This window comes from Nyctereutes procyonoides, unplaced genomic scaffold (genome assembly GCF_905146905.1).
Source record: "Nyctereutes procyonoides isolate TBG_1078 unplaced genomic scaffold, NYPRO_anot_genome, whole genome shotgun sequence".
Taxonomy (NCBI): Eukaryota; Metazoa; Chordata; class Mammalia; order Carnivora; family Canidae; genus Nyctereutes; species Nyctereutes procyonoides.
Window position 1 is genome coordinate 34,422,103 of NW_026575049.1, and position 27,813 is coordinate 34,449,915.

At 36.3% G+C, this 27,813-nt stretch overlaps 1 protein-coding gene across 8 annotated transcripts in view; it reads left to right on the top strand.

Annotated features, from left to right (window-relative positions):
* The window catches only part of SLC41A2 (solute carrier family 41 member 2), a 122,299-nt gene that overhangs the window by 39,501 nt on the left and 54,985 nt on the right, over positions 1 to 27,813 (top strand). For all 8 annotated transcript variants that reach the window (XM_055328595.1, XM_055328593.1, XM_055328596.1 and 5 more), the window contains 4 exons: positions 1,846 to 1,953; positions 21,119 to 21,190; positions 23,693 to 23,837; positions 27,519 to 27,665. In XM_055328595.1, coding sequence (XP_055184570.1) covers positions 1,846 to 1,953; positions 21,119 to 21,190; positions 23,693 to 23,837; positions 27,519 to 27,665 — 472 coding nt within the window. The remainder of the gene's footprint in view (positions 1 to 1,845; positions 1,954 to 21,118; positions 21,191 to 23,692; positions 23,838 to 27,518; positions 27,666 to 27,813) is intronic.

Sequence of the window (27,813 nt, forward strand, 5' to 3'; positions counted from 1 at the left end):
TTTGAATTGAACTTGGAAAGTGTGGAAGTAACCAAAAGGAGCTCATTCCAACAGATCCAAAGTGGGATGACCTATAGGAGCTAGACAGAGATATTGGATGTTATTCTGATGTTTCTAATATTAAGCCATATAGGCAGGTGTCTTAAAATGATGACCCAGGTAAAATGTATTCCTGAATTCCTGAATTATCTCTGATTTGTTAAAAATGATCCCTATCTCCTAGGTTTCTTGTGAAGCTTAAATGAATAAACCTAAAGAAAACCGTGCCTGGCACATACCAGGCAATAAGTGGAGATTGAATGTTGTTTGTTAGTATTATTATCCTGTTCATCATCATCATCTTTATCACCACTACCACTCTTATCTCTGAAGGAGGCATATCCCACTAGCACAGCAGAATTCTTAACCCATCATAAAACATGGACAAGATTATTTGTTAGTTTTTTGTCAGATTAAGAAATCTGGGACCGGGATCCCTGGGTGGCACAGTGGTTTGGCGCCTGCCTTTGGCCCAGGGCGCGATCCTGGAGACCCGGGATCGAATCCCACGTCGGGCTCCCAGTGCATGGAGCCTGCTTCTCCCTCTGCCTGTGTCTCTGCCTCTCTCTCTCTCTCTCTGTGTGACTATCGTAAATAAACAAATAAAATAAAATAAAAAAGAAAAGAAATCTGGGACCAACCGGGACCCCAGTGCTTTTTTTAGGCTCATTCTTACTTGACTTGAACCCTGGAGGGATTCCCTTGCATATCCTTTGAACCAGGATTGACCAAAGATCTGATAAACATTTCCTAACCTCTTTAGGTTCTAGTTCTATACTTATTTGGAACAACCACTAAGGCAACTGTGGGGACAAATTGGATTTTTCTTTCATTTATCTGATGAATTTAAGTTTTACTTTTCTCACTTGTCTTGGTATTAATGACAAGGCTGCATTCTTGATATTTTTGGGCATAAATCAGCATGCGAATCCATAAAGTCTCTTCCTGGGACAATCACCTCTTAATAGCATTAGTAAATGGCAGGTTAGTAAGTGAATTGTGTGGGTTTTTTCACTTTATAAAGTATTTTAATATGTTATTTTCATTATCATGGTATTTTCCTAAGGGCTAGAGCAGACAGGGATCTTCATTTCATAGATGTAGCAATGGAGATCCAAAAGACATATGACTCATCCAGAATTATGCAGCTAGGTTATGACAGATCCATGCCTAGAATCACAGATTTTCTAATTTCCAATTTAGGGCTTTTTTTTTTTAATGATCCTGTGCACTGTAGCCTGTTGCCTCTGGTCCCTAAAATGGGGACCAGAACATGGAATGACTCAGAACTTCTGAGTTCTGTTCTAGGTCGCATTTTCTGGCCTTGGGAAAATCATTTAATTTCTTTAAATCTTTATTTCTCCATTTGCTAAATTAAATAATACTGTAATTATCCTGTGAGATTGTTGTCATTAGTGTTGGAACCAAGATTCAAGTCCAGTTAGATGGTCTGGTTCTTGAGTGTGTACTCTTAACTACTAGTTATACTGATTCCTGTCCTCATTAACGGATAAAATAAAATTCAAGGGTATCAGAACTGTGTAGCAAGCTAGAGGTATTTGGGGATATAGTGACTGTATCAGCTATCACTCCCAATTTAACTCAGTCTTCTAAAGCGACTCAAGCAAGGCTTCAGAGCTCTGCAGAATGGGGTTAAGCTAAATGTTCACTGATTAAATGACCTGTGTTATTCAAAATGTTGATGCAACATTGGAAAAAAGAAAGGCTGAGATTTTTAGAAATGTCTTTTTTCTAAAGTGTTTTTTTAAAGTGTGTCAGAAAATTCTCTTTGTTTTTCCTTTATAGCACTGGGAGGTGTTCAAAAAAGTAACAGAAGTTTTCATTTTAGTTCCTGCACTCCTTGGTCTCAAAGGGAACTTGGAAATGACATTGGCATCCAGATTATCCACTGCAGTAAGTTTTTTCCTACCTCTAAGTATGTATAATACCTATACTGTTTCTCTCTGTGAAGGAGAACTTGTAGCAGGAAAATTTTTTTCCTTTATCTGACAAATTTCTGGACCTCAGGGATATGCTAAGTAGTAATGCCTGATAACATACCCCAAAAGTTCTCTAGGTTGGCTAATTTGTGAATTATAGGCCCTCCTTTATCCTAAGAAGTAGTATACCTGCTTCATTTTACTCCAGGGCATTTTGGCAGTTATCAGTGCTTGAGACATGGGACAAGTTAGATAATGAGATTTTTTTTTAATGGTTCAGTGGTCGGTTGATTGGTATTTAAACCTTTTGTGATGATAAAAGTAATACATACTTATTTCAAAAACTGAAGAAAAGGGAAAAAAGTATAAAGAAAATTTAAAGCCACTCCAAGTTCTTCACCTATACATATATTGATCGTGTTGGTATTTTGGTAAAGATCCTTCTATACTTGGATATTTATCTGTACTTGAGTATCTATACTTACACATAGTTAGGCATAGCATACAGTAGATACATACAGTGTATTTTTTTTAAAAAAGAACAGGAATCATGTATATTCTCTCAAAATCTGTGAAATATGTTTGAAGATATACCATGATCATCTTTCCATATCAATAAATATAGACGTGTCATTATTTTTATTGGCTATGTACTTTTCCATTACATAGGTCTCCTACAATTTAGTCCATCATCTGTTATTGAATATATAGACTCTTTCTAATGTTTTGCTATTATAAACAATGTTAAATGTTATAATGAATACTTTTATATGTACAGTTTTGCATTCTTTTATTTCTTTTGTTTTTTCTTGTTTGCTTAAAGATGCTACAGCAAATCAACTTCATATACTAAAGATACTGCAATTAGAAATACCTTCTGATGGCTTAATTTTTGACTAACATTAAATGGGTAGATGGTTCATTAAAGTGAACTTCAATAGCAATGTGACTTTAACCAACATAATTTGGTTGCACAATGGTGAACCCCCAACAAATGTTACAATGAGAAAATAATGTCCTTCGGGCTTCTAAAAATAACTCAGAACCCCGTTACTGGCAATGTTTTAAAAAAATGTTTAACCTTTCTGAATAACAATTTAGCATATGTAGCTAAGCTGTAAAATAATGCATTTTTTTTCCTGAACAGTTTAATTACAATCCTAGAATTTTCCCAAAAGAAATAAAAGAATGCAAAACTGTAAGTTCCCTAAGGTTTCTTGAGTAAAGCAGATGCTTGGAAAGAAAATAAATGCACGACATTAAATAATGCTTTATTAACATCGTTGGCTTGCTAGGTTAAGAGGAAATACTGCATGTGCCCTGTGGAAACTTCTAAGCTCCTTCTTTATATATTAAAGGTCATGTAACTAAACTCTGTCCAGCACCATAATGATATTGGGCATCAGTGAGCCCTCATAACATGCTAGGACTGTGCCTCCTGCCTTATAGCAACCCTATAGGATAAGCATTGTTATTCCTGTCATTATAAAGGAGAAACTGAGGCTTGGAACAATGGAGTAACTTTACTGAAGACAGAGCTAGTATGTAATGGAATAACTCACATTCCAGAACATTCCCATTTACTTGCACAGGATAACTGTGTTGAGTTTATAAAACCAATAAATAACCTCACTAACAAAAACCTAATAGCCTCCTCTGCATTGTAGGAGTGCTTTCCTGAAGTCTTGGTCTTAGCACCAATGTACAATATTTTTTGTTACTTAATATTTTGAAAATTTGATATTATTTCTTTTAAATACCATTTGAAGATAGAGTCCTAATTACTTATTTCTGTAATTATTTGGCGAGCTAGAAATGTCTAGGGATATCAGCTAATTACTAAGGTGGAGCCAGACCTCATAGAGTAGAATTATTTGGTTAAATTCACTTTAGTCTCTAATTTTGTGTGTCATCATTGTAATTATTGAATACAAAATGGAACTGGGAATCATAGAAAATGAGGACTCCTCATTTCTTGGACAGTAACATTTATAAGTATAAGATGACCCTGGAACATCTTGCTGTGTCAGAAAGTAAGAAAATGCCAAATATATATATCTATGTTTTAAGTAAATATATATAATAAAAATATAATTAAAATATATATGAACATGTCAAAAGGATACAGGATAACATTCTAAGCAGATCTGGGGCAATTTGACCCACAAAAGAAATGATAGCTAAGATTATAACCCATGGCATTAAATAAGAATACAGTTTTCTATAGATGAATAACAAGGCAGGCAAGGTTCCTGCTGTGGTGGAATTTTTGTTACCATTTTCAGATATTGATATGGGCAGTGAGGAAAATAAAGGAAACATGATGAAGGATGATTCATGAGGGATATTTGATATTAAGTAGTAAGTGAAGACTTCTCTGAGAGATGATGTATAAGCTGGCACCTGAATAATAAAAGAGAATCAGTCATATATCAAAATCTGGGAAAAGACCATTCCAGGTTATTGTTATATTTAGTCAGTGCAGTGATGTCAGTACAATAATGTAAAATATTTTTTAAAGATTTTATTTATTCATGAGAGACACAGAGAGGGAGGCAGAGACACACGCAGAGGGAGAAGCAGGCTTCACATAGGAAGCCCGGTGCGAAACTCGATCCCAGGACTCCAGGATCATGCCCTGAGCCAAAGGCAGATGCTCAACCGCTGAGCCACCCAGGCATCCCAAAATATAAGCATTCTAGACAAGTTCACTTTAACAGTTGGGCCTGAGACAGGAATACAAACAGGCTCGTGTAACATATGCTATGTAGTTTAAGATTATACAACAATCTACAAACTTAAAAAAATTTCTATCTTTCTTCTTGGCAGATATATCCTTATGTAGATCTGGAAGTGTGAGATCAAATGAGGAACTCTTAGCTTCTAGGGTTCTGTTTTGGAACATGGTGTTATGGAGAGAGTCAGCCCCTGGCCTGCCCCCTACCTTCCTACACTTGGCTCTGTGCATTTTGAAAGACCTCACACATACCTCAGGTCCTTTGTCCAAACTCCATCTGTACCCTCTGCAAACAGCCACCCTTTAACATTCTTCCAGTTGGGCATGTACCCAGTGGTGGCATGATCTGCCTTCAGAAGGATGACTCAGGGGGATCCCTGGGTGGCGCAGCGGTTTGGCGCCTGCCTGTGGGCCAGGGCACTATCCTGGAGACCCGGGATCGAATCCCACGTCGGGCTCCCGGTGCATGGAGCCTGCTTCTCCCTCTGCCTGTGTCTCTGCCCCCCCCCCCTCTCTCTATCACAAATAAATAAAAAATAAATAAATAAATAAAAAAAGAAGGATGACTCAGGAGGAGGTCTTGGCATTGGGATCTAGGCCATTTGGTCAGGGAACTTTATGGTTCTGGGTATCTGGAGTATGGCCTTGAAGGGGATAAGGCACAGGTGTTGAGTGGGAACTTTACTTGTGCCCTATGCACTCCTCCGCCTGTGTTGTGTGGGCATAGTTAAAGAGAGTCTCAGAGCTAGGGCCCCTTTTACCTGATTTAGAGTACTATTGATTTTAGATTCTAGGAGTAAAAAACTTCTTTTGGCCTAAGGAAAATTTCATGACTTAGTAAAGATTTTCAAATCTCTTGTGATGTAATTTGTAAGATACTAAAATAAAATGGAAGAGAATTTATATATTAAAGAGGGCTACTTGAACAAAATAGCCTTAATTTTATACCCTGAAGGAAACAATAACATGACTTAATAATAAACAGTGGTTGTTTATAAAGAAAGCACTTCTTTTACTTGTACCTTCTTAAATAACCAAACAGGTATACCTTGACATGTTTAAGTATTTCTTATATAATCTTTGCTATAAAAGTCCTGCCATTCTTCTCTTCTCTTCATTGGCATGGATGAAATAAAAACCGAGATACAGATGGAAATTCATTACTTTTTGGCATCATGGAAGCCAATTACATTGCTCCATTGTTAAACTTTTAGGTCCTAGGTTTAAAGACAAAGCTTTCTCAAGTGATCGTGTGAAGCAATAAGTACACGTAAAAATATTTTTTAAAAATATAAGGACAGCAATCTTAGACTTATCTGAAAACATTTAGAAGGCATCATCAAGCAATGTACAAAATTTCAGCTTATGGAATTATTTTAATGAAATTGCATCATCACCATCAATCGAATCTCCAAACCTAGGAATGAAAGAGGAAATACTCATCAATTATTATATGAGAGGCAAGAAATCCCAGTAATTGCTGCTTTATTATCATCAATAATATTCATCAATTTTTATATGAGAGGCAAGAAAGCCCAGTAATTGAGTAATACCATCATTCTTACAAGTATCTAAATTGGCAAAACTAGCCCAAATTTATCTTGATTCTCTAATGACTTAGTTTTAAAGTGGGCATCTGTGTAGTATTACATAGAGGCATTATAGTGACCAAAGGATAAAACTAGTAGCTCTTGGTGCTGAGAAATGATTTCTAAAAAATTTAGTACTGAGAGGTAATATAAGTTTTAGAATTTGATTTATTTTCACCTTCTAGTATCTCATATAATGGTGACATTTGGTGTCAGCTGAATGTTGATTTTCACACTTGGTGTTCTGCCGGAATGTGTGTCCATTATATTGCTAGCTTTTGTCTTAAACAAAACAAAAAACTTTTATGTAGCTTTACCAATGTCTTCAGTGTTAGTGAAATTATATAGATGTGCTATCTTTTCCCAGTGATCTCTGCATTTGCATTATGCTTTAAGAACTGTTGGGTTAGGGCAGCCTGGGTAGCTCAGTGGTTTAGCGCCACCTTCAGCCCAGGGCGTGATCCTGAAGACCCTGGATCGAGTCCCATGTCAGGTTCTGTGCATGGAGCCTGCTTCTACCTCTCCCTGTGTCTCTGCCCCTCTCTCTCTCTCTCTCTCTCTCTCTCTCTCTCTCATGAATAAATAAATATAATCTTAAAAAAAAAAAAAGAACTGTTGGGTTAGCAAGGTGGAACTCAATCCAAGAGAGGCTTATGACCAAAGAGGGGAATAAAGAAGAAGTCTTGAAAAAAAAAAAAACAACTACTGGTAACATTTAAAGAAAAAGGAAGTTATTGGAATGAGAGTTTAAAGGTAGCTTTAGTTTCATTTTGTTGGAAAATGAACTTTGTTCTGATAAATATTCTTAAGCATACAAGCTTTTAAGCAACTTGATAACTTTGCCCGGAAAACTGAAATTTTGGCTAGCTTATCTCAAAGAAAATATTTCTAAAAGCAACATTCTTGAGCATTCTCCAATATTTGTTTAGATTCAAATAACAGATTAAACATGCCACGCCATTTTGAAATAGGCTGAGCTGTAGGGAATCTGGTGGAAAAGAAGAATGCTGCAAATTACTTTGTTTAATTTGATTACATATTACCATTAACACTGAATAAAGATGAATTGAATCTTAATCTTTTAATTTTTGCTTTAATTTGTTGTGGTGTTTATATTTTATGTTAGATATTTCCATCAAATGTCTGGTTACATTTATTTGTTCATATTTAAAAGAGGGTAACTCCAAAGCTGATTAGAAACAAAGCCCATGGGAGGAGTCGGTCAACCAACTGCCTTTTTTTTTAAATAAATTTATTTTTTATTGGTGTTCAATTTGCCAACACATAGAATAACACCCAGTGCTCATCCCATCAAGTGCCTCCCTCAGTGCCCGTCACCCAGTCACCCGCACATCCTGCCCACCTCCCTTTCTACCACCCCTAGTTTGTTTCCTAGAGTTGAGTCATGTTCTGTCTCCCTTTCTGAAATTTCCCATTTTTTCTCCTTTCCCCTTTATTCCCTTTCACTATTTTTTATATTCCCCAAATGAATGAGACCATATAATGTTTGTCCTTCTCCGATTGACTTATTTCACTCAGCATAATACCCAACTGCCAGTTCCACCAACTGTTCCACCAACTGCCTTTCCTACAGAGTGAGCTAGCTGGGCCTTTCTTTGGGGAAGGAGAAACGGAGTTGACATTTTCCATAGATCAAGAATTTTGTCACTGATTATATTTGAATCATAAGCTAAAGAAATTACTTAGTTCTCTAAGTAATGAAGGCACCATAAACTAGATAAATGTACTATGTTATAGCTTGATGCCATGAGTTACTACTTTTCCACCTACTAATTTGTTTGCCTTTATTTTTTGAAGCTATTTGAGATAGACATGGCCCAGTCAATGTCAAAGGCCAGAGACAGGACTGTTGTTGACATGTTAGATCAATGATTCTCAAAGTGTGGTCTTTTGATAAGTGTAGTTAGCAACTTGTTAGAGATGAAAATTCTTGTTACTACCCCGAAGCTACTGAATCAGAAACTCTGGGAGTTTGTCTCAGCAATCTTTATTTTAACCAGTGATTCTGATATACATCAAAGTTTGAGAACCACTGTGTTCAATGAACAACATAGAGGCCTATGGGGCTGTGACCAGATGGGAAAAGGGAAAATAACAAAGCATGAGATGAGCTTGTGGGCCATTGTAAGGACTTTGCCTATTGTGGGGAAATGGGAAGCCATTCGAAGGTTTTGAACAGAAGAGTGCCGTGACCTGATATTTTTAACAGATTATTTTGACTGTTGTGTTGAGACAGAGCTACAGCGGGCCAAGGACTAAAGCAAACAGACAAGTTAAAAGTCTGTTGCAGTAATACAGGCTAGAGGTGATGCTGGCTTGGATCAGGGTGGTAGCAGTGGCTATAATGAGACATAGTTGGAGTCCAGAACTAATTTTCAGAGACAGAAGATGGGAATTGCTGATGGATTAGTGGGAGTAGCCACTTGAAAATTTCTCAGGATTTGAGAGGGGTAAAAGTAAACAAATTAGTATATGGAAAAGTAGTTAACTCATGGCATCAAACTATGATAACTTGGTATATTCATCTAGTTAATAATGTTTTCATTGCTTAGAGAATTTGATCTCAAGTTTGCTAGGTAGAGTACTCTTACAGAATGCTAGAGAATCATGGCCAGCTATATTCCAATTTTGATACTCTATCAACTACTAAAGCAATTTTAGGTTAAAGATTTCCCCCTCCTCCCTCTCACCCTCCCCCCTTTCCCCCTTCCCCTTCCCCTCTTCCCACTCCTTCCCTTCCTCCTCATCCTTCTCTTCCTCCTCTGCTGCCGCCACCTCTTCTTCCTCCTCCTCTTCTTCTTCTTTAGAGGAGGAACAGAGAGGAAGAGAGGGGGGACTAGGAGAGGGAGAGAGAGAATCTTAAGCAAGACTTCCTGCTGAGAAGAATGAAACTAGACCACTCTCTTGCACCATACACAAAGATAAACTCAAAATGGATGAAAGATCTAAATGTGAGACAAGATTCCATCAAAATCCTAGAGGAGAACACAGGCAACACCCTTTTTGAACTTGGCCACAGTAACTTCTTGCAAGATACATCCACGAAAGCAAAAGAAACAAAAGCAAAAATGAACTATTGGGACTTCATCAAGATAAGAAGCTTTTGCACAGCAAAGGATACAGTCAACAAAACTAAAAGACAACCTACAGGATGGGAGAAGATATTTGCAAATAACCTATCAGATAAAGGGCTAGTTTCCAAAATCTATAAAGAACTTCTTAAACTCAACAGCAAAGAAACAAACAATCCAATCATGAAATGGGCAAAGGACATGAAGAGAAATCTCACAGAGGAAGACATAGACATAGCCAACATGCACATGAGAAAATGCTCTGCATCACTTGCCATCAGGGAAATACAAATGAAAACCACAATGAGATACCACCTCACACCAGTGAGAATGGGGAAAATTAACAAGGCAGGAAACCACAAATGTTGGAGAGGATGCGGAGAAAAGGGAACCCTCTTACACTGTTGGTGGGAATGTGACCTGGTGCAGCCACTCTGGAAAACTGTGTGGAGGTTCCTCAAAGAGTTAAAAATAGACCTGCCCTACGACCCAGCAATTGCACTGTTAGGGATTTACCCCAAAGATTCAGATGCAATGAAACGCCGGGACACCTGCACCCCGATGTTTCTAGCAGCCATGTCCACAATAGCCAAACTGTGGAAGGAGCCTCGGTGTCCATCGAAAGATGAATGGATAATGGAGATGTGGTTTATGTATACAATGGAATATTACTCAGCCATTAGAAACGACAAATACCCACCATTTGCTTCAACGTGGATGGAACTGGAGGGTATTATGCTGAGTGAAGTAAGTCAATCGGAGAAAGACAAACAGTGTATGTTCTCATTCATTTGGGGAATATGAATAATAGTGAAAGGGAATATAAGGGAAGTGAGAAGAAATGTGTGGGAAATATCAGAAAGGGACACAGAACATGGGGACTCCTAACTCTGGGAAACGAACTAGGGGTGGTGGAGGGGGAGGAGGGCGGGGGGTGGGGGTGAGTGGGTGACGGGCACTGAGGGGGACACTTGACAGGATGAGCACTGGGTGTTATTCTGTATGTTGGTAAATTGAACACCAATAAAAATTAATTTATTAAAAAAAAAGACTTCCTGCTGAGTGCAGAGCCCTTCTTGGGGCTTGATCCCACAACCCTGAGATTATGATCTGAGCCGAAATCAAAAGTCAGATGCTTAACCAACTGAGCCACCCAAGCATCCCATAGATAAAGACTTCTTAATAGTAAAGTCCCCAAAGTCTCATCTTTGATAAACTCTTCACTATTTTCTACTTGAAATTTTTTTATTAATCTTGACTTTGAGAACCCACACTGACTTCCTTCCACCCTTTCATGATTTCCTCTTAGTCTGTTTTTTGGTTTCTTTTTCTTTGCTCATCTTCTTGATTTGAATACTAAAACAAGGTACTAATACTAAAGTATTACTTTAGTATTACTACTAATATTGATATTTTAGTATTGATACTAATAAGTATTACTGTGTTACTTTAGTATTAGTACCTTGTTTTAATGATCTGTCAATAATTTCACATAGTCCACCACTGCCTGCACATCGCTGACTCTCAGATCTGTATCTCCAGTCTCCTTCCTGACCTCCAGAGCTGAATTTTCAATTGTCTGCACCACTCACTACTTTCAAAACTAAATTCATTACTTGCTCTTATTTTCTATATTTTACTCATATACTCATATTTTCTATATTTCTTGTCGGTTTATTAACATTGCCAATCACCCCCAACTTCTACCCAGTTAATGTCCAGTCTGTCAGTTCAACCTATGAAATCTCTTCCCTTCCTTATATGTCCCACCTGCCACTACTCTAATTTAGTTTTCTTTTATCTTTAATTGGGACTGGTGTGGCAGATTCCTACCTGTACTCCCTGGTTCCAGGGAAAAAGGTCAGTGAGAATAATTTTTTTTTAAACTTAAGTAGTATTTGAAAGCGCCTTTTCATCTATGATCAAAATATAATTTTTAAAAATTTTACAATTTTCTTATGTAATATTTATTTTCACTTGTAAAAGTAAGAGTAAGGATTATAGCTATAGAAGGCTATATGAGGGGATCCCTGGGTGGCTCAGTGGTTTGGCGCCTGCCTTTGGCCCAGGGCGCAATCCTGGAGTCCCGGGATGGAGTCCTGTTTTGGGTTCTCTGCATGGAGCCTGCTTCTCCCTCTGCCTGTGTCTTTGCCTTTATCTCTCTGTGTCTATCATGAATAAATAAATAAAATCTTTTTTTTAAGATTTATTTATTTATTCATGAGATACACACAGAGAAAGCCAGAGACACAGGCAGAGAGAGAAGCAGGCTCACCGTGGGAAGCCTGATGTGGGACTCAATCTTGGGATATGGGATCACACCCTGAGCCAAAGGCGGACACTCAACCGCTGAGCCACCCAGGCATCCCAATAAAATCTTTTTAAAAAAAAAAAAAAAGAAGGCTATATGATTATTTTAATCTTTTTGTTCCATTGAAGAGTCTTTTCTCATTTTTATGATTGTCTGCAGGACAATCAGGGTAAATGAAATTATAGGATTATAAAGAAGGTTTTCAGTAAGTATAAAGATGGAGAACTTAAAACATATCACTCAATCATTGAAGGACAGTTATCTTTAAAACTTGTTATTCTGGGGACGCTTGGGTGGCTCAGTCGTTGAGCATCTGCTTTTGGGTCAGGGCATGATCCTGGGGTCTGAGATTGAGTCCCACATCGAGCTCCATAAAAGTGTTTCCTATTTTAAAGGGAGATTTAATAATGATTTTAAATCAACATTATCTTGCCCCTTTACTTGAGTCAAAATTTAAATTATAATGATTAACTTTGAATAATTTTTCCTTAATTTTTATCTTTCCAAGAGTAGATATATATTATAGTAGATAATTGTGGACATGTAACAGTAGTATATAATTAGAAAATAATCCAGGTACAATGATTCTATAAATTGTTGGGTTTAAATTCTATTATCTCAGGTCTAAAATTTTTTGCTCCTAGATCATCTGGTAGATAAAAGAGTCAAACATGGTATCCACTGTCCTAAAGACAACATATATATTTTTAAAGCCCATCAATCTATTTTTTAGGAGCAAATTGCATAGCACAGTTTGAATAGCTCATTTCCATTTAGGCAAAACTGATTTCTGTTGCCTCAAATGTCTTTTCAAGGAACTCTTGATTCTCTGAAATTATTTTGTAACATTCCACCTTTATAACTCATTAAATCAAAAACTATTTTCAAACCCCTCCAATATGCAAAGTGCTATTGTGTGCTTGGGAATCAGCAATAAATAAAACAGAAAATGTTCCTGCCTTCATTGAACTTATATTCTAATACAGGGATGTGAAAAAGTGGCCAAAACCTTTCCCTAATAATTTTAGATTGGACTTCAATTCAAATTATAAGACTTCTAAAATAAAGAAAAATTAAACCCCAAATAATGATATTAATAGCTGTGGCATAATATATAGTTACAATCTCAGTATTGCTTCCTAAATTTGGCATAATCCTAAATTTTACCAGTTCTTGTCTCTAAACGTGATTGTTAGATACAAATGAAACTGTATATTCCTCTCATTTCATAATTTTAGAGTATGTTTCTTAAGTTATAAATACCAATCCAAAATAAATAAATAAATAAATACCAATCCATAGCCATAACTTTGTGGAGTAGAACTACTTATGTTTAATCTAAAACTGTTTCAGTCATCTAGATTTTTAGCTACCCCCCTTTCTTTGACACTTTACTGAGATATAATTGATACAAATCAACTACACAAATTCAAAGTCCATAATTTGATGAGTTTCAATACATAGTATGCACATGTGAAACCTTTACTGAAATCAAGATTATAAGCATAGGCACCACCCTCGCATGTTCAGAAAGATAATAAGGTGTGTATATGAATGTATGTGTGTGCATTTTGCCATCTTACATTTTATAAAATATTTCAAGCACGTAAAAAAATATAATGCTTCTAATTCTACTTAATGGCAGAATGAAGTAGTGAGTGAAACTTTCCAGAGATTAGCAATGAGAAAACCTAGACAAACTGAAGGCAATAGAAGGTGATCAAAAACAGGTGGAAACTGAGTTCACCCTTAAAAGACCATGTTTACAACGGGTAAGAATTGCAGTTTGTAGGTTTTGTTTTGTTTTATTTTGTTTTGCCTGAGGGAGTTTCCTCAATCCCTGGATCTCATGTGGCAGAGAACCCACAGTCTTACCACTTTGAGGTGACAGAGGTCAGGAGTCTGACAAAAAGCAAAAACAAAAAACAAAACAAAAAACAAGTAGATAGAAACATGAGTGGGGCCTGTACTTGAAAGACAAATACACTAGCTAAGATTTGTGAGTTTTTTTGTTTTTGACCAAACGCCTTTTGTGACTTGTACATAGGTATAGTGGCAGAAAGTGGAAATTTTATTGTCTTGAATTATTAGATGACAGAGCTTGGAGCTGACAGAGCAGGTAGAAATTTATGGAGAAATCCCAAGAGTAAGAGAACAGTTAAAAGGATGAGCCTCAAAATCTGGGTATAAATTCTGCTCAAATCTTTGGCTGACCATAAACTACACAGGTGCAGGGTGATCCCCAAACAGCGAGGCTAAAAAGGAATAGTTGATAGTTGAAAAAACCAGCTTTTCTAAAAGCAAAGATATAAGCTGCTCTACACTGTGAGAGAGATGAGAGTCTGTAGTTTCAGTCTAGGCAAATTAACTGCCTTTAAAAGGGAAATCCAGTAATGCTCAGAGGAACACAACATTATTGGAGTCATTGTAATACATTATTACATTGTTTAGTTTTTAACTGAAAATTATTAGATGTAGAAAGAAATGCAAAAGTGTGAGTCATATTTAGGAAAAGTGAGATTCATACTCAGTGGAAAGTAGGCTCAGATGTTGGATTTAGCAGTCTTTTTTTTTTAAGATTCATTCATTCATTCATTCATTCATTCATTCATTTATTCAGAGAGAGAGAGAGAGGGGCAGAGGGAGAAGTAGGCTCCATACAGGAACCCTGCCGTGGGACTCAATCCCTGGTCTCCAGGATCACACCCCGGCCCTGCAGGCAGCACTAAACTGCTGCACCACCGGGGCTGCCCTAGCAGAGTCTTTCAAAGCATGTAGTATAAGTATGTTCAAAGAACTACAGGAAAAAATGTTCAAACAAATAAACAAATGTAAATATTAATAAGGGAATAGATACAGAATCTTAAGAAAGAAATGGAAACTGAAAAAATAAATAGAAATTCTAGAGTGAAAAAGTACAGTAACAAATAAAAATATACTCAACAGGGTCAATATCAGATGGGTGATAGCAGAAGAAAGAATTCATGAACTTGAAGATAGATTGACAGAAATTATCCAAAATGAAGAACCAAGAGGAGACAGAAAACATTGAATAAATAGAAATAGAGCCTCAGATGATGATGGGATAGTTTAATGGTGTTAAATGTAAATGGGATATATTGGCATACTAAATATGGTCAAATTTTAATATTTGATAAAACCAGGTGGTGGGAATATAAATGTTTGTTATTTTTAAAAAGCAATTATTGCTATATGAAATTACCTTTAAAATTTTTATTTAAAAAATTAAAAAATAAAAATAAAAATTTTATTTAAGCCTTGGGGTGCATGCGTGGCTCAGTCAGTTAAGCACCTGCCTTTAGCTCAGACCATAATGTTAGGGTCCTGGGATTGAGCCCTGTGTTGGGCTCCCTGCCCAGTGGGGAGTCTGCTACTCTCTCTCCTCTACCTCTCCTGCCCTCTCATGTGCTCTCTCACTCACTCTTTTTTCTTAAAAAATTTAAAAAAAATATTGAAGTCTCATTTACATATAATACTGTGCATCAATGTTAGGTGTATTGTTTGATGAGTTTTGAAAGATAAACTGTGTAGGAGCACCTGGGTGGTTCAGTTGCTGAGCGTCTGCCTTAGGCTCAGGTCGTGATCCTGGGGTCCTGGGATCAAGTCCTGCAACAGACTCCCTGCATGGAGTCTGCTTCTCCCTCTCTGCCTGTGTCTCTGCATCTCTCTCTGTGTCCCTCATGAATAAATAAAATCTTAAAAAAAAAGCAACTAGAAACTGTATAGCTACCACCACAAACAGCATACAGAACTTTCCCTTACCCTAAAACGTTCCTTTGTGCTCCTTTGCTGTCAATACAGCCACAACCTCTGGTACCGTGTAATCCCTGATCTTTTGGTCATTTTTTAGGATTTCATATAAATAGTATCATACTGTTTTACTCATTGATTATTTGAATAACAGTGTTTGCCAGGTTTCCCATATAAAGTTGTATCTTACCCTTTTATAATTAGTAAGCAATCTGTAAGAAGAAACTTTGATACAGGAAATACCCTGTTCTAACCTTTAGCCAGTTTTATCATGTTAATATTTTTGTCTGACTCTATTATTACTTTGAAGGCTAAGTTGTAATTTATTAATTGTTATCCCTTCTACATTTATTAGTTGGCATTGTACTAAGGAAACATTCTCCTGTCTTTCCTATCTATCTATGCATCCATCCATCCATCTATCCATCCTGTATGGACTGAATAGATTCTTATTTTATTTAATGGGTGATAATCCATTACTGTAATGATTCATCCTGATACCTGAATTGTCTCAGAATTGTCTCAGTTGGTCAGGGGGAAGCTCTTTCAAATTGGTTCCTCTGTCCTTTTTTTTTTTTTAAAGATTTTATTTATGTATGCATTTTAGAGTGCATGTGAGCTGGGAGAAAAGGGAGAGGAGTAGATGGAGAGGGATACATGGAGTGTGTAGCCCAACGCAGGGCACTATCTCAGGACTCTGAGATTGTGACCCTGAGATTACGACTTGAGTCGAAATCAAGAGTTGAACACTTAACCAACTGAGCCACCCAGGCACCCCTGGTTCCTCTGTCCTTTTGGTGTGCCTCCATTATTTTTCAGCATTTTGTTACTTTCTGGTACAACAAGATATTCCAGGGTCATCTTATGTTTTCCTTGTCCCAGACCTGAAATCAGCCATTTCTCTATGGAGGCCTGGTTTCTTTTAGTGAGGGATAGTATTTAGTGATTTTAGAATTTTTAAGCTGTTTCCATATTCCTTTTATATTCCACGTTTATGGTATTCTGCCATTTTACCTGATGTTTTTATGCATATTGATTTTTAAAAAGGTTGATTGATTAGAGAGCTGCATGCATGAGTTGGGGGAGGGCAGAGGGAGAGGGAGAATCTTGAGCAGACTCCACACTGAGCACAGAACCTCACATGAGATTCCATCTCACAACCCATGAGTTCATGACTTGAGTTGAAATCACCAGTCAGAGGTTGGTGACAGACTGATCCACCCAGGCACCCCTGTGTATATTGCTTTTATGTAATAAAGTTTAACATCATAACTACCCATGAAGTATCACTTTAATAACATTTTACAGAACTTTTTGCATATTTCTATTATTTGATTTTTGCTTTTCATAAAAGAAGTCATTTAGTCAAATCTTCATACTTGGGGCAAGATTGACAGTATATCCCTCTAGATAGATGAGAATCTACTTGTTTTAAAACTTCAGAAGAATTTTACAGCCTCTAGGAAAACTGTACCAGTATTCAGTGGCTAGCACTCAAAGATTTTGTGCTTACTTCTCTAGTTCTTTTCTAAATAGGAATAAAACTTTCCCCCTCCCTTCCCATTTCTTTTCCTTTTATTCCTTCTCCCTTTTCAATTCTTCCTCTCGTTCTTTTCCAAATGTTTAGTGTCTTACTATGTAAAAGCCATTCTTTAGTCAGCTTCCAGTCCGACTAAAGTCGGACCTCATATTTTTTTAATCTATATGCCTTAGGTTGGGTCTCTACTTAGGGTAGTCTTAGTTTCTATTATGGCTTTCATCTGAATACTCTGTGAGTTTTAATGTCATTTATATTGTAGAACCCATGTTCAGACAAAAAGTTGAGACTGTTACCTTTTCTAGTTGTCAAATTTTTAAATTTACCAATTATGTGTTTTTAAATAAAATTTCTGATTATAGCAGTAATACATATTGAGTGATGAAAATTTGAAAAATTTACTAATGAACAAAGAAGAAAATAAAAATTATCCACAAACCCATCATTCAGAAATAAAAATGGTTAACATTCTGGTTTATTTTTTATATACCTTTTTTTGGAGCACATACTTAATTATATATATATATATATATTTTTTTTAAAGATTTTATTTATTGGGGATCCCTGGGTGGCGCAGCGGTTTGGTGCCTGCCTTTGGCCCAGGGCGCAATCCTGGAGACCCGGGATCGAATCCCACATCGGGCTCCCAGTGCATGGAGCCTGCTTCTCCCTCTGCCTGTGTCTCTGCCTCTCTCTCTCTCTCTGTGACTATCATAAATAAATAAAAATTAAAAAAAAAGATTTTATTTATTAGAGAGAGAGCATGGGCAGAGGGGGAGAGGCAGAGGAGAAGGAGAAGCAGACTCCCTCCTGAGTGGGGAGTCCAACATGGGACTTGATCCCAGGACACAGGGATCATGACCTGAGCCAAAGGCAGATGCTTAAGCCACTGAACCCCCCAGGTGCCTATGTGTGTGTGTATACACACACACACACAGACATATATATATAAAGACTAATGGTTTCGTGGAGACTTTCAGTACCCTTGTTTCAAGTATTTACATATTAAATGTATTTTTCTAAAATCAATTATAGTAACTGTATTAGTAAATCTATAATTTCTTTTTTTATTATTTTTATTTATTTATGATAGTCATACAGAGAGAGAGAGAGAGGCAGAGACATAGGCAGAGGGAGAAGCAGGCTCCATGCACCGGGAGCCCAATGTGGGATTCGATCCTGGGTCTCCAGGATGGCACCCTGGGCCAAAGGCAGGCGCCAAACCGCTGTGCCACCCAGGGATCCCTAAATCTATAATTTCAAGGTCATTCCAACCCACTGTTATCTTTAGTTCTAATAAATCTTAAAGCCTGTCCTTAACGCCTGTGCTTCAGGGTCAGATAAGTAACATATACTTCTATGAAGAAGAGGGGTGTAGAGATTATAAAAAGTAGAGACTACAGACCCAACCTAAGGCATTTAGATTCAAAAAATTAAAACCACTGTGTTGACTAAAACATAACACATCTTCAGGCCCTGGCCACCTCAGCTCTACTCTTTCCTTAAAAACTAGCTAGTGTCTACAAAAATATTGGTCTATTTTTCTAGTACTTTATTTTTTTCTAGTACTTTAAAATAAATGAATTAATCTGGGTCATGTAGAAGTCTTTATCAGATCATATCCCACTATACTTTGTCACCTTCCAAGTTCTTAGTTTTTCTAGCTGAGTACCATCTGGTCAGTTAATCTAATAGAAGTAGTTCTAGCAAAGGTCTTTACATAGAACATTCATTCTTCTTCCTCTCAACTCTGGAAAAATTTAAATGGTTCATATTAATCCTAGGCCACTGGCTAGTATGGTAGGTCTGCCCAATTCTTGTTTCAGTTTTTACAGTATGGAGGCAACAAAGGTCAGTTTTCTGAATTCTGCCAGATTCCCCCTTCCATCCCCAATGCATGCCCATACTGTGAGTATTTTCTCTAAGTAGTTACATTTAGATCAACATTTTTCTCTTTTAAAAATCCTTGCTTCTAAAAATCTTTGCTTTATATAAAAAGTGATTATTATTTGTCAATATATTCTACTTTGTGTTTATTTCATATAATACATTGTGAATTTATACATAAATTATATGTCATAAATGTGAAATATGTTTTATTTCACATCATACATTAACTTGCTATTTATTATTCATGTTAGAATAAAAGGACTCTAGATTCAGAGACATATGGATCTGGAAGGGACTTAAGAAATTGTGATTATCAGTTATAACACAGATTAAATGAGTAGTGTGATGTTATTCTATCACTATGGTTTTCGTCAGTAGAACTGCCGTAGTATATATTGTGGCAATAAAGAATTTAATAAAACAATTTGGGCTTACCCAAATGTGGGAGAAGTAAAGATTTCTGGTGGGAGTAGACAGAGAAATAGCCTGAAGCACTGCAGCAGAGGAAGAAAGCCATGGGTGCATTGCAGTGTAGACCTCTGGATGCCTACTATATCTGCTACCAGGACCTTACAGAAATAATGGCATCTCCTTCCTTTCTGCCTTTCAAATCTTAGGCAAGTTCCTGTCACTGGCAGACTAACCAGCAGCTCTAAGGAAGAGGATTTTGAGAAAAGTAGTTAGTTCCAGGCTTTTGAAGGGTCTCGTGGCAGTGGTACCAAGTGAATCCGGTGAAGTTAGCCTACCTAATTCATAGCATTCATTCTGTGACTCACTTTTCTTCACTTTCTCCTAGACCTTAGTATATGTGTGGTCCACCTCTACTGATCATCAATTTATTCTGGAGTCTTGAAGTCTTATGCTTTTTCATGGAATCATTTTAGTTTGCTTCCTATACCTATAGACCTCTTTCTAAAAGTTATTAAAAATAACTCATGCCTATTTCTTGAACACTAAACCTGAAGTAGATTTACTCTTTAAACATTGCTTGTACCTTATTACTCACAGAAGCAAAGATTCAGGTTGTTAGAGCTACAAACACAAATTTCATGAATAATGTAGATTTCCAGGCTTAGGGAAGAAATCTGCAAATAAAGACAGCATGAATAATTATATTGAAAAACCGAGAGATCTTAATATTTGCATTGCTGGGTGCTTTGAGACTAGAGAGACTTTGAGACTAGAGCCCAGAGGGAGGTTCAAGAATTCTGTTTTCCAAAAAAAAAAAAAAAAAGAATTCTGTTTTCCAAATTGATAGTGGAAATGTTGATGTAGCAAGTAATCTGCTAGTCTGAAGCCAGTGAGCTAAACTCTAATCTGTCCATAAACTACCAATAAATAGCAACCGTTATGTACTTCTCACTTTACCCGTTCACTTAACTTTCATGACCAAGCAGATCATGAATAATTGAAACCCAGCTCAGTATGTTTTATATTAATAAAGTGTTCACTGCTAGAAAAACTCAACAGATTTGGATATACATGTTTTAAATCCTAAATGGTTGAGAAATAATAATTTTGCTTATAGAGCAATTGAATAATTTTTTTGGAGAGTATTCTTCTGTTTAGCAGAAAGATGTATAAATTGTAATAGATTCACGATCAAAACTTATGTGAACTGAATGAATTTTTTATTGCTAACAATCTTAGTCTTGACTCAAATATAAATCATGTACATATAAACGATTTGTTTAATCCTGGGTTTTCTGCTCACTAATTCTTCAAATTACATTAGTTTTATGATGTGGAATAAAATACTAGCAGTTCAAAATTATGTAATTATTTATATTGAGACTCAGTACACAAAATATGGCATTTTAGGATAACGTTGATGATGGTAATTGTAAACAATGAGCAAGTGGATTGTCCTAACTGGTCTGCTAGTTCTTGTGAGCTAGTATTAAATTTTAAACACACACACACACACACACATATATATGTACATATATATACACATTTGATATGTATATATTTATGCTTAAAAATAAACATTTAAAGAATATTTATATATATTTATTTTTTTTCTAAACATCTTGAGCGAGCTAAATGTGAGATACGAAACTGGTAGTGAGTTCAGGATTATATTTAAAGTACAGCGTGAATTCATCAGTTTTACTAAAGAATTATCTTTGGCTTTAGGACTTCAGATGCTTGTTTAAATGGAGTAAAAACATAGATTAGTGATGCATGATGAAAATATCTGTCTTAACAGGTAAATATTGGGAAGATGGATTCACCTATTGAAAAGTGGAACCTAATAATTGGCAACTTGGCTTTAAAGCAGGTACGTGATACACATTTTGTTTACAGATCTTGGGTTTATACATCTTGGTTTTACCTATAAGAGTAATAATTAAATTTTAGTGCATTTCTGACCTCTAGAAAGTTTTCTTTCTCTAGAAATTGATCAGGTTCTTCCAAATCTGAAAAATACATGATAGAATATAGAAAACTATATAAATTTTTTTATCATGTGTTATAGAGCAAGAATGTGAGTATTTGAGTTAATATATACAAATAAATATTTAGCATTTCATCAATTAGGTGCTATTTTTCTACTTTGATTTTTCTAAAGTAAATCTTTAATTAAAGTAAACATTTATATATTGTGATCTTATGTTTATATAAACTGAAGTTTTCTTTGTTACGGTTACTAGTGTTCATTCATGTAAAGGAGCACATTAGACTGTCAGTTACATAGACATAGATTGTCAGTTACTAAATCGTGGATTATATATAGATTATCTACAGCTCCTTCTGATCTCAGATGAATGTCTGCCTCCTCAGCTCTTTCCTATGATGCCCAAGAGGGATGCAACCCCCTAGTAACTCTCCAGCAAGGGGGCCTAAGGAACACTTACTAATTTTAAAGTAACCTCAATTAGGACATCATGTTGAGAAACATGGTTGCAGAAAAGTAATTTCATATAATATATTTCAAAGATCTAGAAATAAAATAATTTTTGGAACTTGGGCTTTAAAAAAAATCCATGCAGCTGTCTCTAAAATCACAGTTTAGGGGATCCCTGGGTGGCTCAGCAGTTAAGCATCTGCCTTCAGCCCAGGGTGTGATACTGGAGTCCCGGGATCAAGTTCCGTGTTGAGCTCCCTGCACGGAGCCTGCTTCTCCCTCTGCCTGTGTCTCTCTGCCTTTCTCTCTTTCTCTGTGTCTCTCATGAATAAATAAATAAAATCTTAAAAATAATAATAAAATAAAATCACAGTTTAGATATAAGAAAATCTGGGATTTAATCTCAGCTGTAACATTAACCAGCTGTATAAATTTTGTTAATTTTCTTAACTTTTCTAGGCTTCTTTGCCCCATTCTTTTATTTTTTTAAAAGATTTATTTATTTATTTATTCATGATAGACACACAGAGAGAGAGAGAGAGAGGCAGAGACACAGGCAGAGGGAGAAGCAGGCCCCACTCGATACTGGGACTCCAGGACCGCGCCCTGGGCCAAAGGCAGGCGCCAAATCGCCGAGCCACCCAGGGATTCCCTGCCCCATTCTTTTAAATCACATATTGCATTAGAGATGTGTATGTTGCTTCCCAGCTTGAAATTGTAGGAACCTACACGAGAGTAATAAAATATTTAACAAGTAGGCTACTATAAGTTAATATATAAATTAAAATTTGAAAATATACTCCATTTTATTCTTTAAATATTCTAAACTCCTACCAAGTAATATGAGTAGTGCTGTAAATTATTCATCACATCATTCTAATAGCTTCCATCTCAGATTTTAATTTTTCCTTCCACTTTTCGTCTGTACCCTTCTCCTGTATCCTTCCTCCCTACAGCTGTTGGTCAGGATGGGAGCCAGAGATGGCTCTGGATTCTAGTACATGGATTGCCTTCTGAGAGTCAATGAGCACCTAGAAATTCTTCTCAAATATTGAATGCATCTGTGTTTTCATAGAGAAAACAATCTTCACAAAATTTTTGCCAGACTGTCAAAGGAGTCTAGCACACAAGCACAATTAGGAATCTGTGAATTGGATTCCCCTAGGGCTTCTTTAGTTCTCACATTCTACTTAATAGGATTCTAAGAGTTCAGTCAGTGTTATACTCTTAGTTGCTGGGTTGCTTTGTGCCAGCACTGTGGGAAGCACTTTTATAGTTATGTAACTCATTTAAATCTCAATTTTCAAATTTGCTATTATTGTTGTTACTTTGCAGATTATGGTTGTGGTTATTCATGACATTACTTTTTAATGTCTTTCCCACCTACCCACCAAGAGCTGGGGGAGAACAGGGAATGAATCTATTTTGACCACTGTGTGGCCAAGACCAAGCACCTTGTACATAGTAGATTCTAAATAAGTACTTGTTAAATGAATAAATTTAACTTGCCACAAGATTAGGTGATATAGGAGCAAGGAGTCAAAAGCTTATCATTTGTTTATAAAACCCAGTCTCTTATGAGTACTGCCTCTGGAGTCAGACTTCAGTTGTATGGATTTGGGTACCTTTCAGTCTTAAGGTTGGTATCTTCTTAGACAATCTGTGGGTTACACCATCAAAGTCACTTGGGGTGCTTGATAAAAACAGATTCCTGGGCCCCATTCCATACCCACTGGCACCAGATCATGGCAGTTTGAGAACTCACCACCTTAGGGAATATTAACACTAAATTAGAGTGGCTTCTTCAAAAGGTAATGCAGCTCAATGACCATAGGCACTACTTTCTTCTGACTTTTGATATGCATATTTACATAACCAAGTAAAAATTGTTTTTGAAATGAATAATTCAGTTGGATTTTTTAAAAAACTTTTTAGGTTCAAGCAACAGTGGTTGGTTTTCTAGCGGCTGTGGCAGCAATTATACTGGGCTGGATTCCAGAGGGGAAATACTATCTTGACCATTCCATACTTTTGTGCTCTAGCAGCGTAGCAACTGCTTTCATTGCATCTCTTCTACAGGGTAAGTAGATTTATAAATGTCTACTCTACAGTCTTTCACTTTCAAATAATTTATTTTCCATGTTGACTATTTTTATTAAAACGATACTTCTTCATTATAAGATCAACAGACAAATTTTTTAAGTTCTTATTTAAATTCCACTTAGTTAACATACAATGTAACATACAATGTAACCTATTCCTTTTAGATGCACAGTATTCAACACTTCCATATATGACTCAGTGCTCATCAAGATAAGTGTGCTCTTAATCCCCTCACCTGTTTCACCATTACCCCCCATTCACCTACATTCTGGTAGTTACTGGTTTGTTCTCTATAGTTAAGGGTCTGTTTCTTGGTTTGCCTCTCTCTCTTTTCCCTATGCTTGTTTGTCTCTTAAATTCTCCATATGACTGGAATCATATAGTATTTGTCTTTCTCTGACTTATTTCACTTAGCATAATATTCTCCATCCATGTCATTGCAAATGGCAAAATTTCATTCTTTTTATGGCTTAGTAATATTCATTGTGTATATATATACATCTTCTTTATCTGTTCATCAGTTGATGAACACTTGGGCTCTTTCCATAGTTTGGCTATTGTAGATAATGCTGCTGTAAACATTGGGGTTCATGGATCCCTTTGAATTATAATTTTTGTATTCTTTGGGTAAATAACCTAGTAATGTAATTGCTGGATTGTAGGGTAGTTCTATTTTTAACTTTCTGAGGAACCTCCATACTGTTCTCCACAGTGGCCACACCAGCCTGCATTCCCACCAAGAATGCGGGAGGAAGAGAAAATTTATCTACAAGCTTTTAAAATATCTTATTTCAGATATACCTATATTTGTTATGTATAAGCCTAGTATAGACCAGGCTTTCTGAGGTTGTCTCCTGGCCTTAGGTACTCTGGTAGAGTTCCTAATGAGATCAGGAAAATAGTCTAGACATTCATTAGTTTCTGTAAATTAAATTAATTGAAAAACTCTTTCTGGAAATCATGCAGAGGATTTGCTGGCTTGTCATTTGAGTAACAAGGTTTCTAGGAATTCTGAATTTTAAAAGCAGTCCCTCTGTTAAAATTTTTTAAAGTTTCAGGTTTCAAAAAAATATCTTCACTGCTTCTGTGGCAATACAAATATAACCATATGCTCAACACAGCATATTGCTGGCTGTAGACTTTTAAAGAGCTGAAAGGTTTTAAAAATTAACCACATTGGGGATCCCTGGGTGGCGCAGCGGTTTAGCGCCTGCCTTTGGCCCAGGGCGCGATCCTGGAGACCCGGGATCGAATCCCACGTCGGGCTCCCGGTGCATGGAGCCTGCTTCTCCCTCTGCCTATGTCTCTGCCTCTCTCTCTCTCTCTCTCTCTCTCTCTCTCTCTGTGACTATCATAAATAAATAAAAAATTAAAAAAAATTAACTACATTGGAATTTTTCATTTGGAATATCATTCTTTATATTTATTTATTAAGAGCATAGCACTAGAGAACTAGCTTATTATTAAATCATAATTGTGAAGACTTGGTTCTTTTTATTTTATTATTGCCATCTTCTTACCCTTATATCACTAGCAAGGTAAAAAATAGAAAATTCTCACATCAGTTGATTATATCAATGTTAAGCCAAATTTTTGGGTAGGTTGAGGAATTTAGAGAGTCTTATTAAAATTAAGACTTGACTTCCAAAATATTTTCAAGCATTTTGTTTTGGTACTTAAATTACATTAGGGATAGTTTCTTGTCAATGTATAGAATTACTAGAATTCAGCAGAGTTAACACTGGCCAAAGCAGGGTGTGAAGTTAAGCTACTGGGAAATTAATTTCTGGTAAAAAAAATAAAAAAAAGTTAAAGCATTAGCTTCTTTTTCTTTTAAGTTCATTTGCTTCTGTTTTCTATCTAATCTTGTTTCATTTGAAAAGAACTATAAATTTTTAGTAAAAACTATTTTGTTGCCTAGGATTTTCAAAAATTGTAAGAATTCAGACTTTTAAAATACATTTGCTTAAGGCTTCTTACTTTGAATAATGTGTATTCTAATTTTATGATAGCTTGATTTTTATATATGGAGATCAGATACTACTAGACCACCTTTTATAGGTGAGAAAACTGACTCAGGTAAGGTGACTTGTCCAGTTTTATCGGCTTGTTTGCAGAAAATCAGAATTAAAGCCTGTTTCCTGACTCCCAACTCTTTCCACTGGTTCATGCTGGCAAAATACTTGTTTTCAGCTGAAAAGATATGGATGGCACTCTGTCCTAGGAGAACTTTCCATATCAATCTTTAAATGTGCTAACTTTCAAAAAAGAATTGTATATGATTACATCTCTATTATTACATAATACATTTAAACTTTTTTCTATTTTTTTTTTTTACAACAGTTTATGGGAAAGTTAAATCTATAGATTGAAAATGTCTCCGGAATATAAGAAGTGAGACTTTATTTGAAATAAGACAAAAAGTCTATTTTTAATAATTTTGGCTTTAGGGGGTGGTAGAAAACATGGGCTAGAATTATTTACAAGTTCTGTGACCCTGAGCAGGAACTTACAGCCTATTCTCAGGACCTCAGTTTTATTATCTATAAAATGAGTATGCTGGAATAAAATCATTTTCAGTCATTTTCAGTCTAAATATGCAGTGAGATTCCGTTGGATATTTTCCCTCTAACCATATTTAGGCCTCCATACTGGTTTATGGTTAGCACATAAGTGCACTAATCTTAAATAGTCTTTGTACCGCATCCTCTAACTGTGGGCATGAGAAAATGTATACATACAACTGGGTATGGATATATGTTATCATCCTCCCTCCCCATTTCTGTGATTCAAGAAAATATTTAGGAGTACAAGTACATAGTCATATTTTCATCATTTGTTCTCTGGATGGAAGTTCAATAGATAGAAACTTTGGTTTTAAAGAATATCCTATAGGGGCACTGAGTGACACAGTTGGTTAAGTGTCTGACTCTTGCTTTCGGCTCAGGTCATGATCTCAGGGTCGTGAGATAGAGCCCCGTGTTGGCCTCTGCACTCTGCGGGGAGTCTGCTTGAGATTCTCTCTCCTTTCTCCCTCTGCCCCTCCCTTTTGTGTTCACTCTCTCTAAATAAGTAAGTAAATAAATAAATCTTAAAAAAGAATATCCTTTACAGAGATTGCTTTTTGTGTTCTGGCCTCCAGTGTTCAAATTTTGATTACTTCCTCCTTCTTAATGCTTCAAGACTTCTAGATTATAGAAAGAAGCAAGCATTCTGACTACCACCATGTAGACAGATCTGGCTTTTTGGTCTTCTTCCCAGTTGCTGTGCCTATAAATATGACTTACCTTTCTTTGACATTTTCATACCTTATTTGAAGGTTAAAATAAAATCTTTGGTTTTGATATACACATATATGTTACATCTGAGACATACATGTTATTAAATTTGAAACTTTAACATTATTTTATAGTAGCTTGTCAGGTCTCTAAATGCAAAATTGAACTTCTCAGATCTTCTATGATCCCTACTTGGAATTTGTCAAAAGGCATTTTGGCAAAGCATTAGAGTAAAATGTTTTGTTTGCTTTAAGTCAGCTTATCTAAGCATTCTAACTGGAACTGATGTGCTGTTTGTCTAGCCTTTATATTTCAGTATTTAGGGGATTGATTTTCTCTAAATCATAGCATAGAAAGTAATGAGTTTTTCTTTCTTCCAGGAATAATCATGGTTGGGGTTATCGTTGGTTCAAAGAAGACCGGCATAAATCCTGATAACGTTGCTACTCCCATTGCTGCTAGTTTTGGCGACCTCATAACTCTCGCCATATTAGCCTGGATAAGTCAGGGTTTGTACTTCTGTCTTGGTAAGTTGACTTGAAATTAAATATAATGTGCTACTCAGAGTCTCATTAAATGAATATTGTTGCAACGCTGCTAGGAATCCCTTGTGGCCTTCATCTGTAGCAGAACTGTGGTGGAGACTGATTAGAACAGTAACTTCCAGTTGCTGTA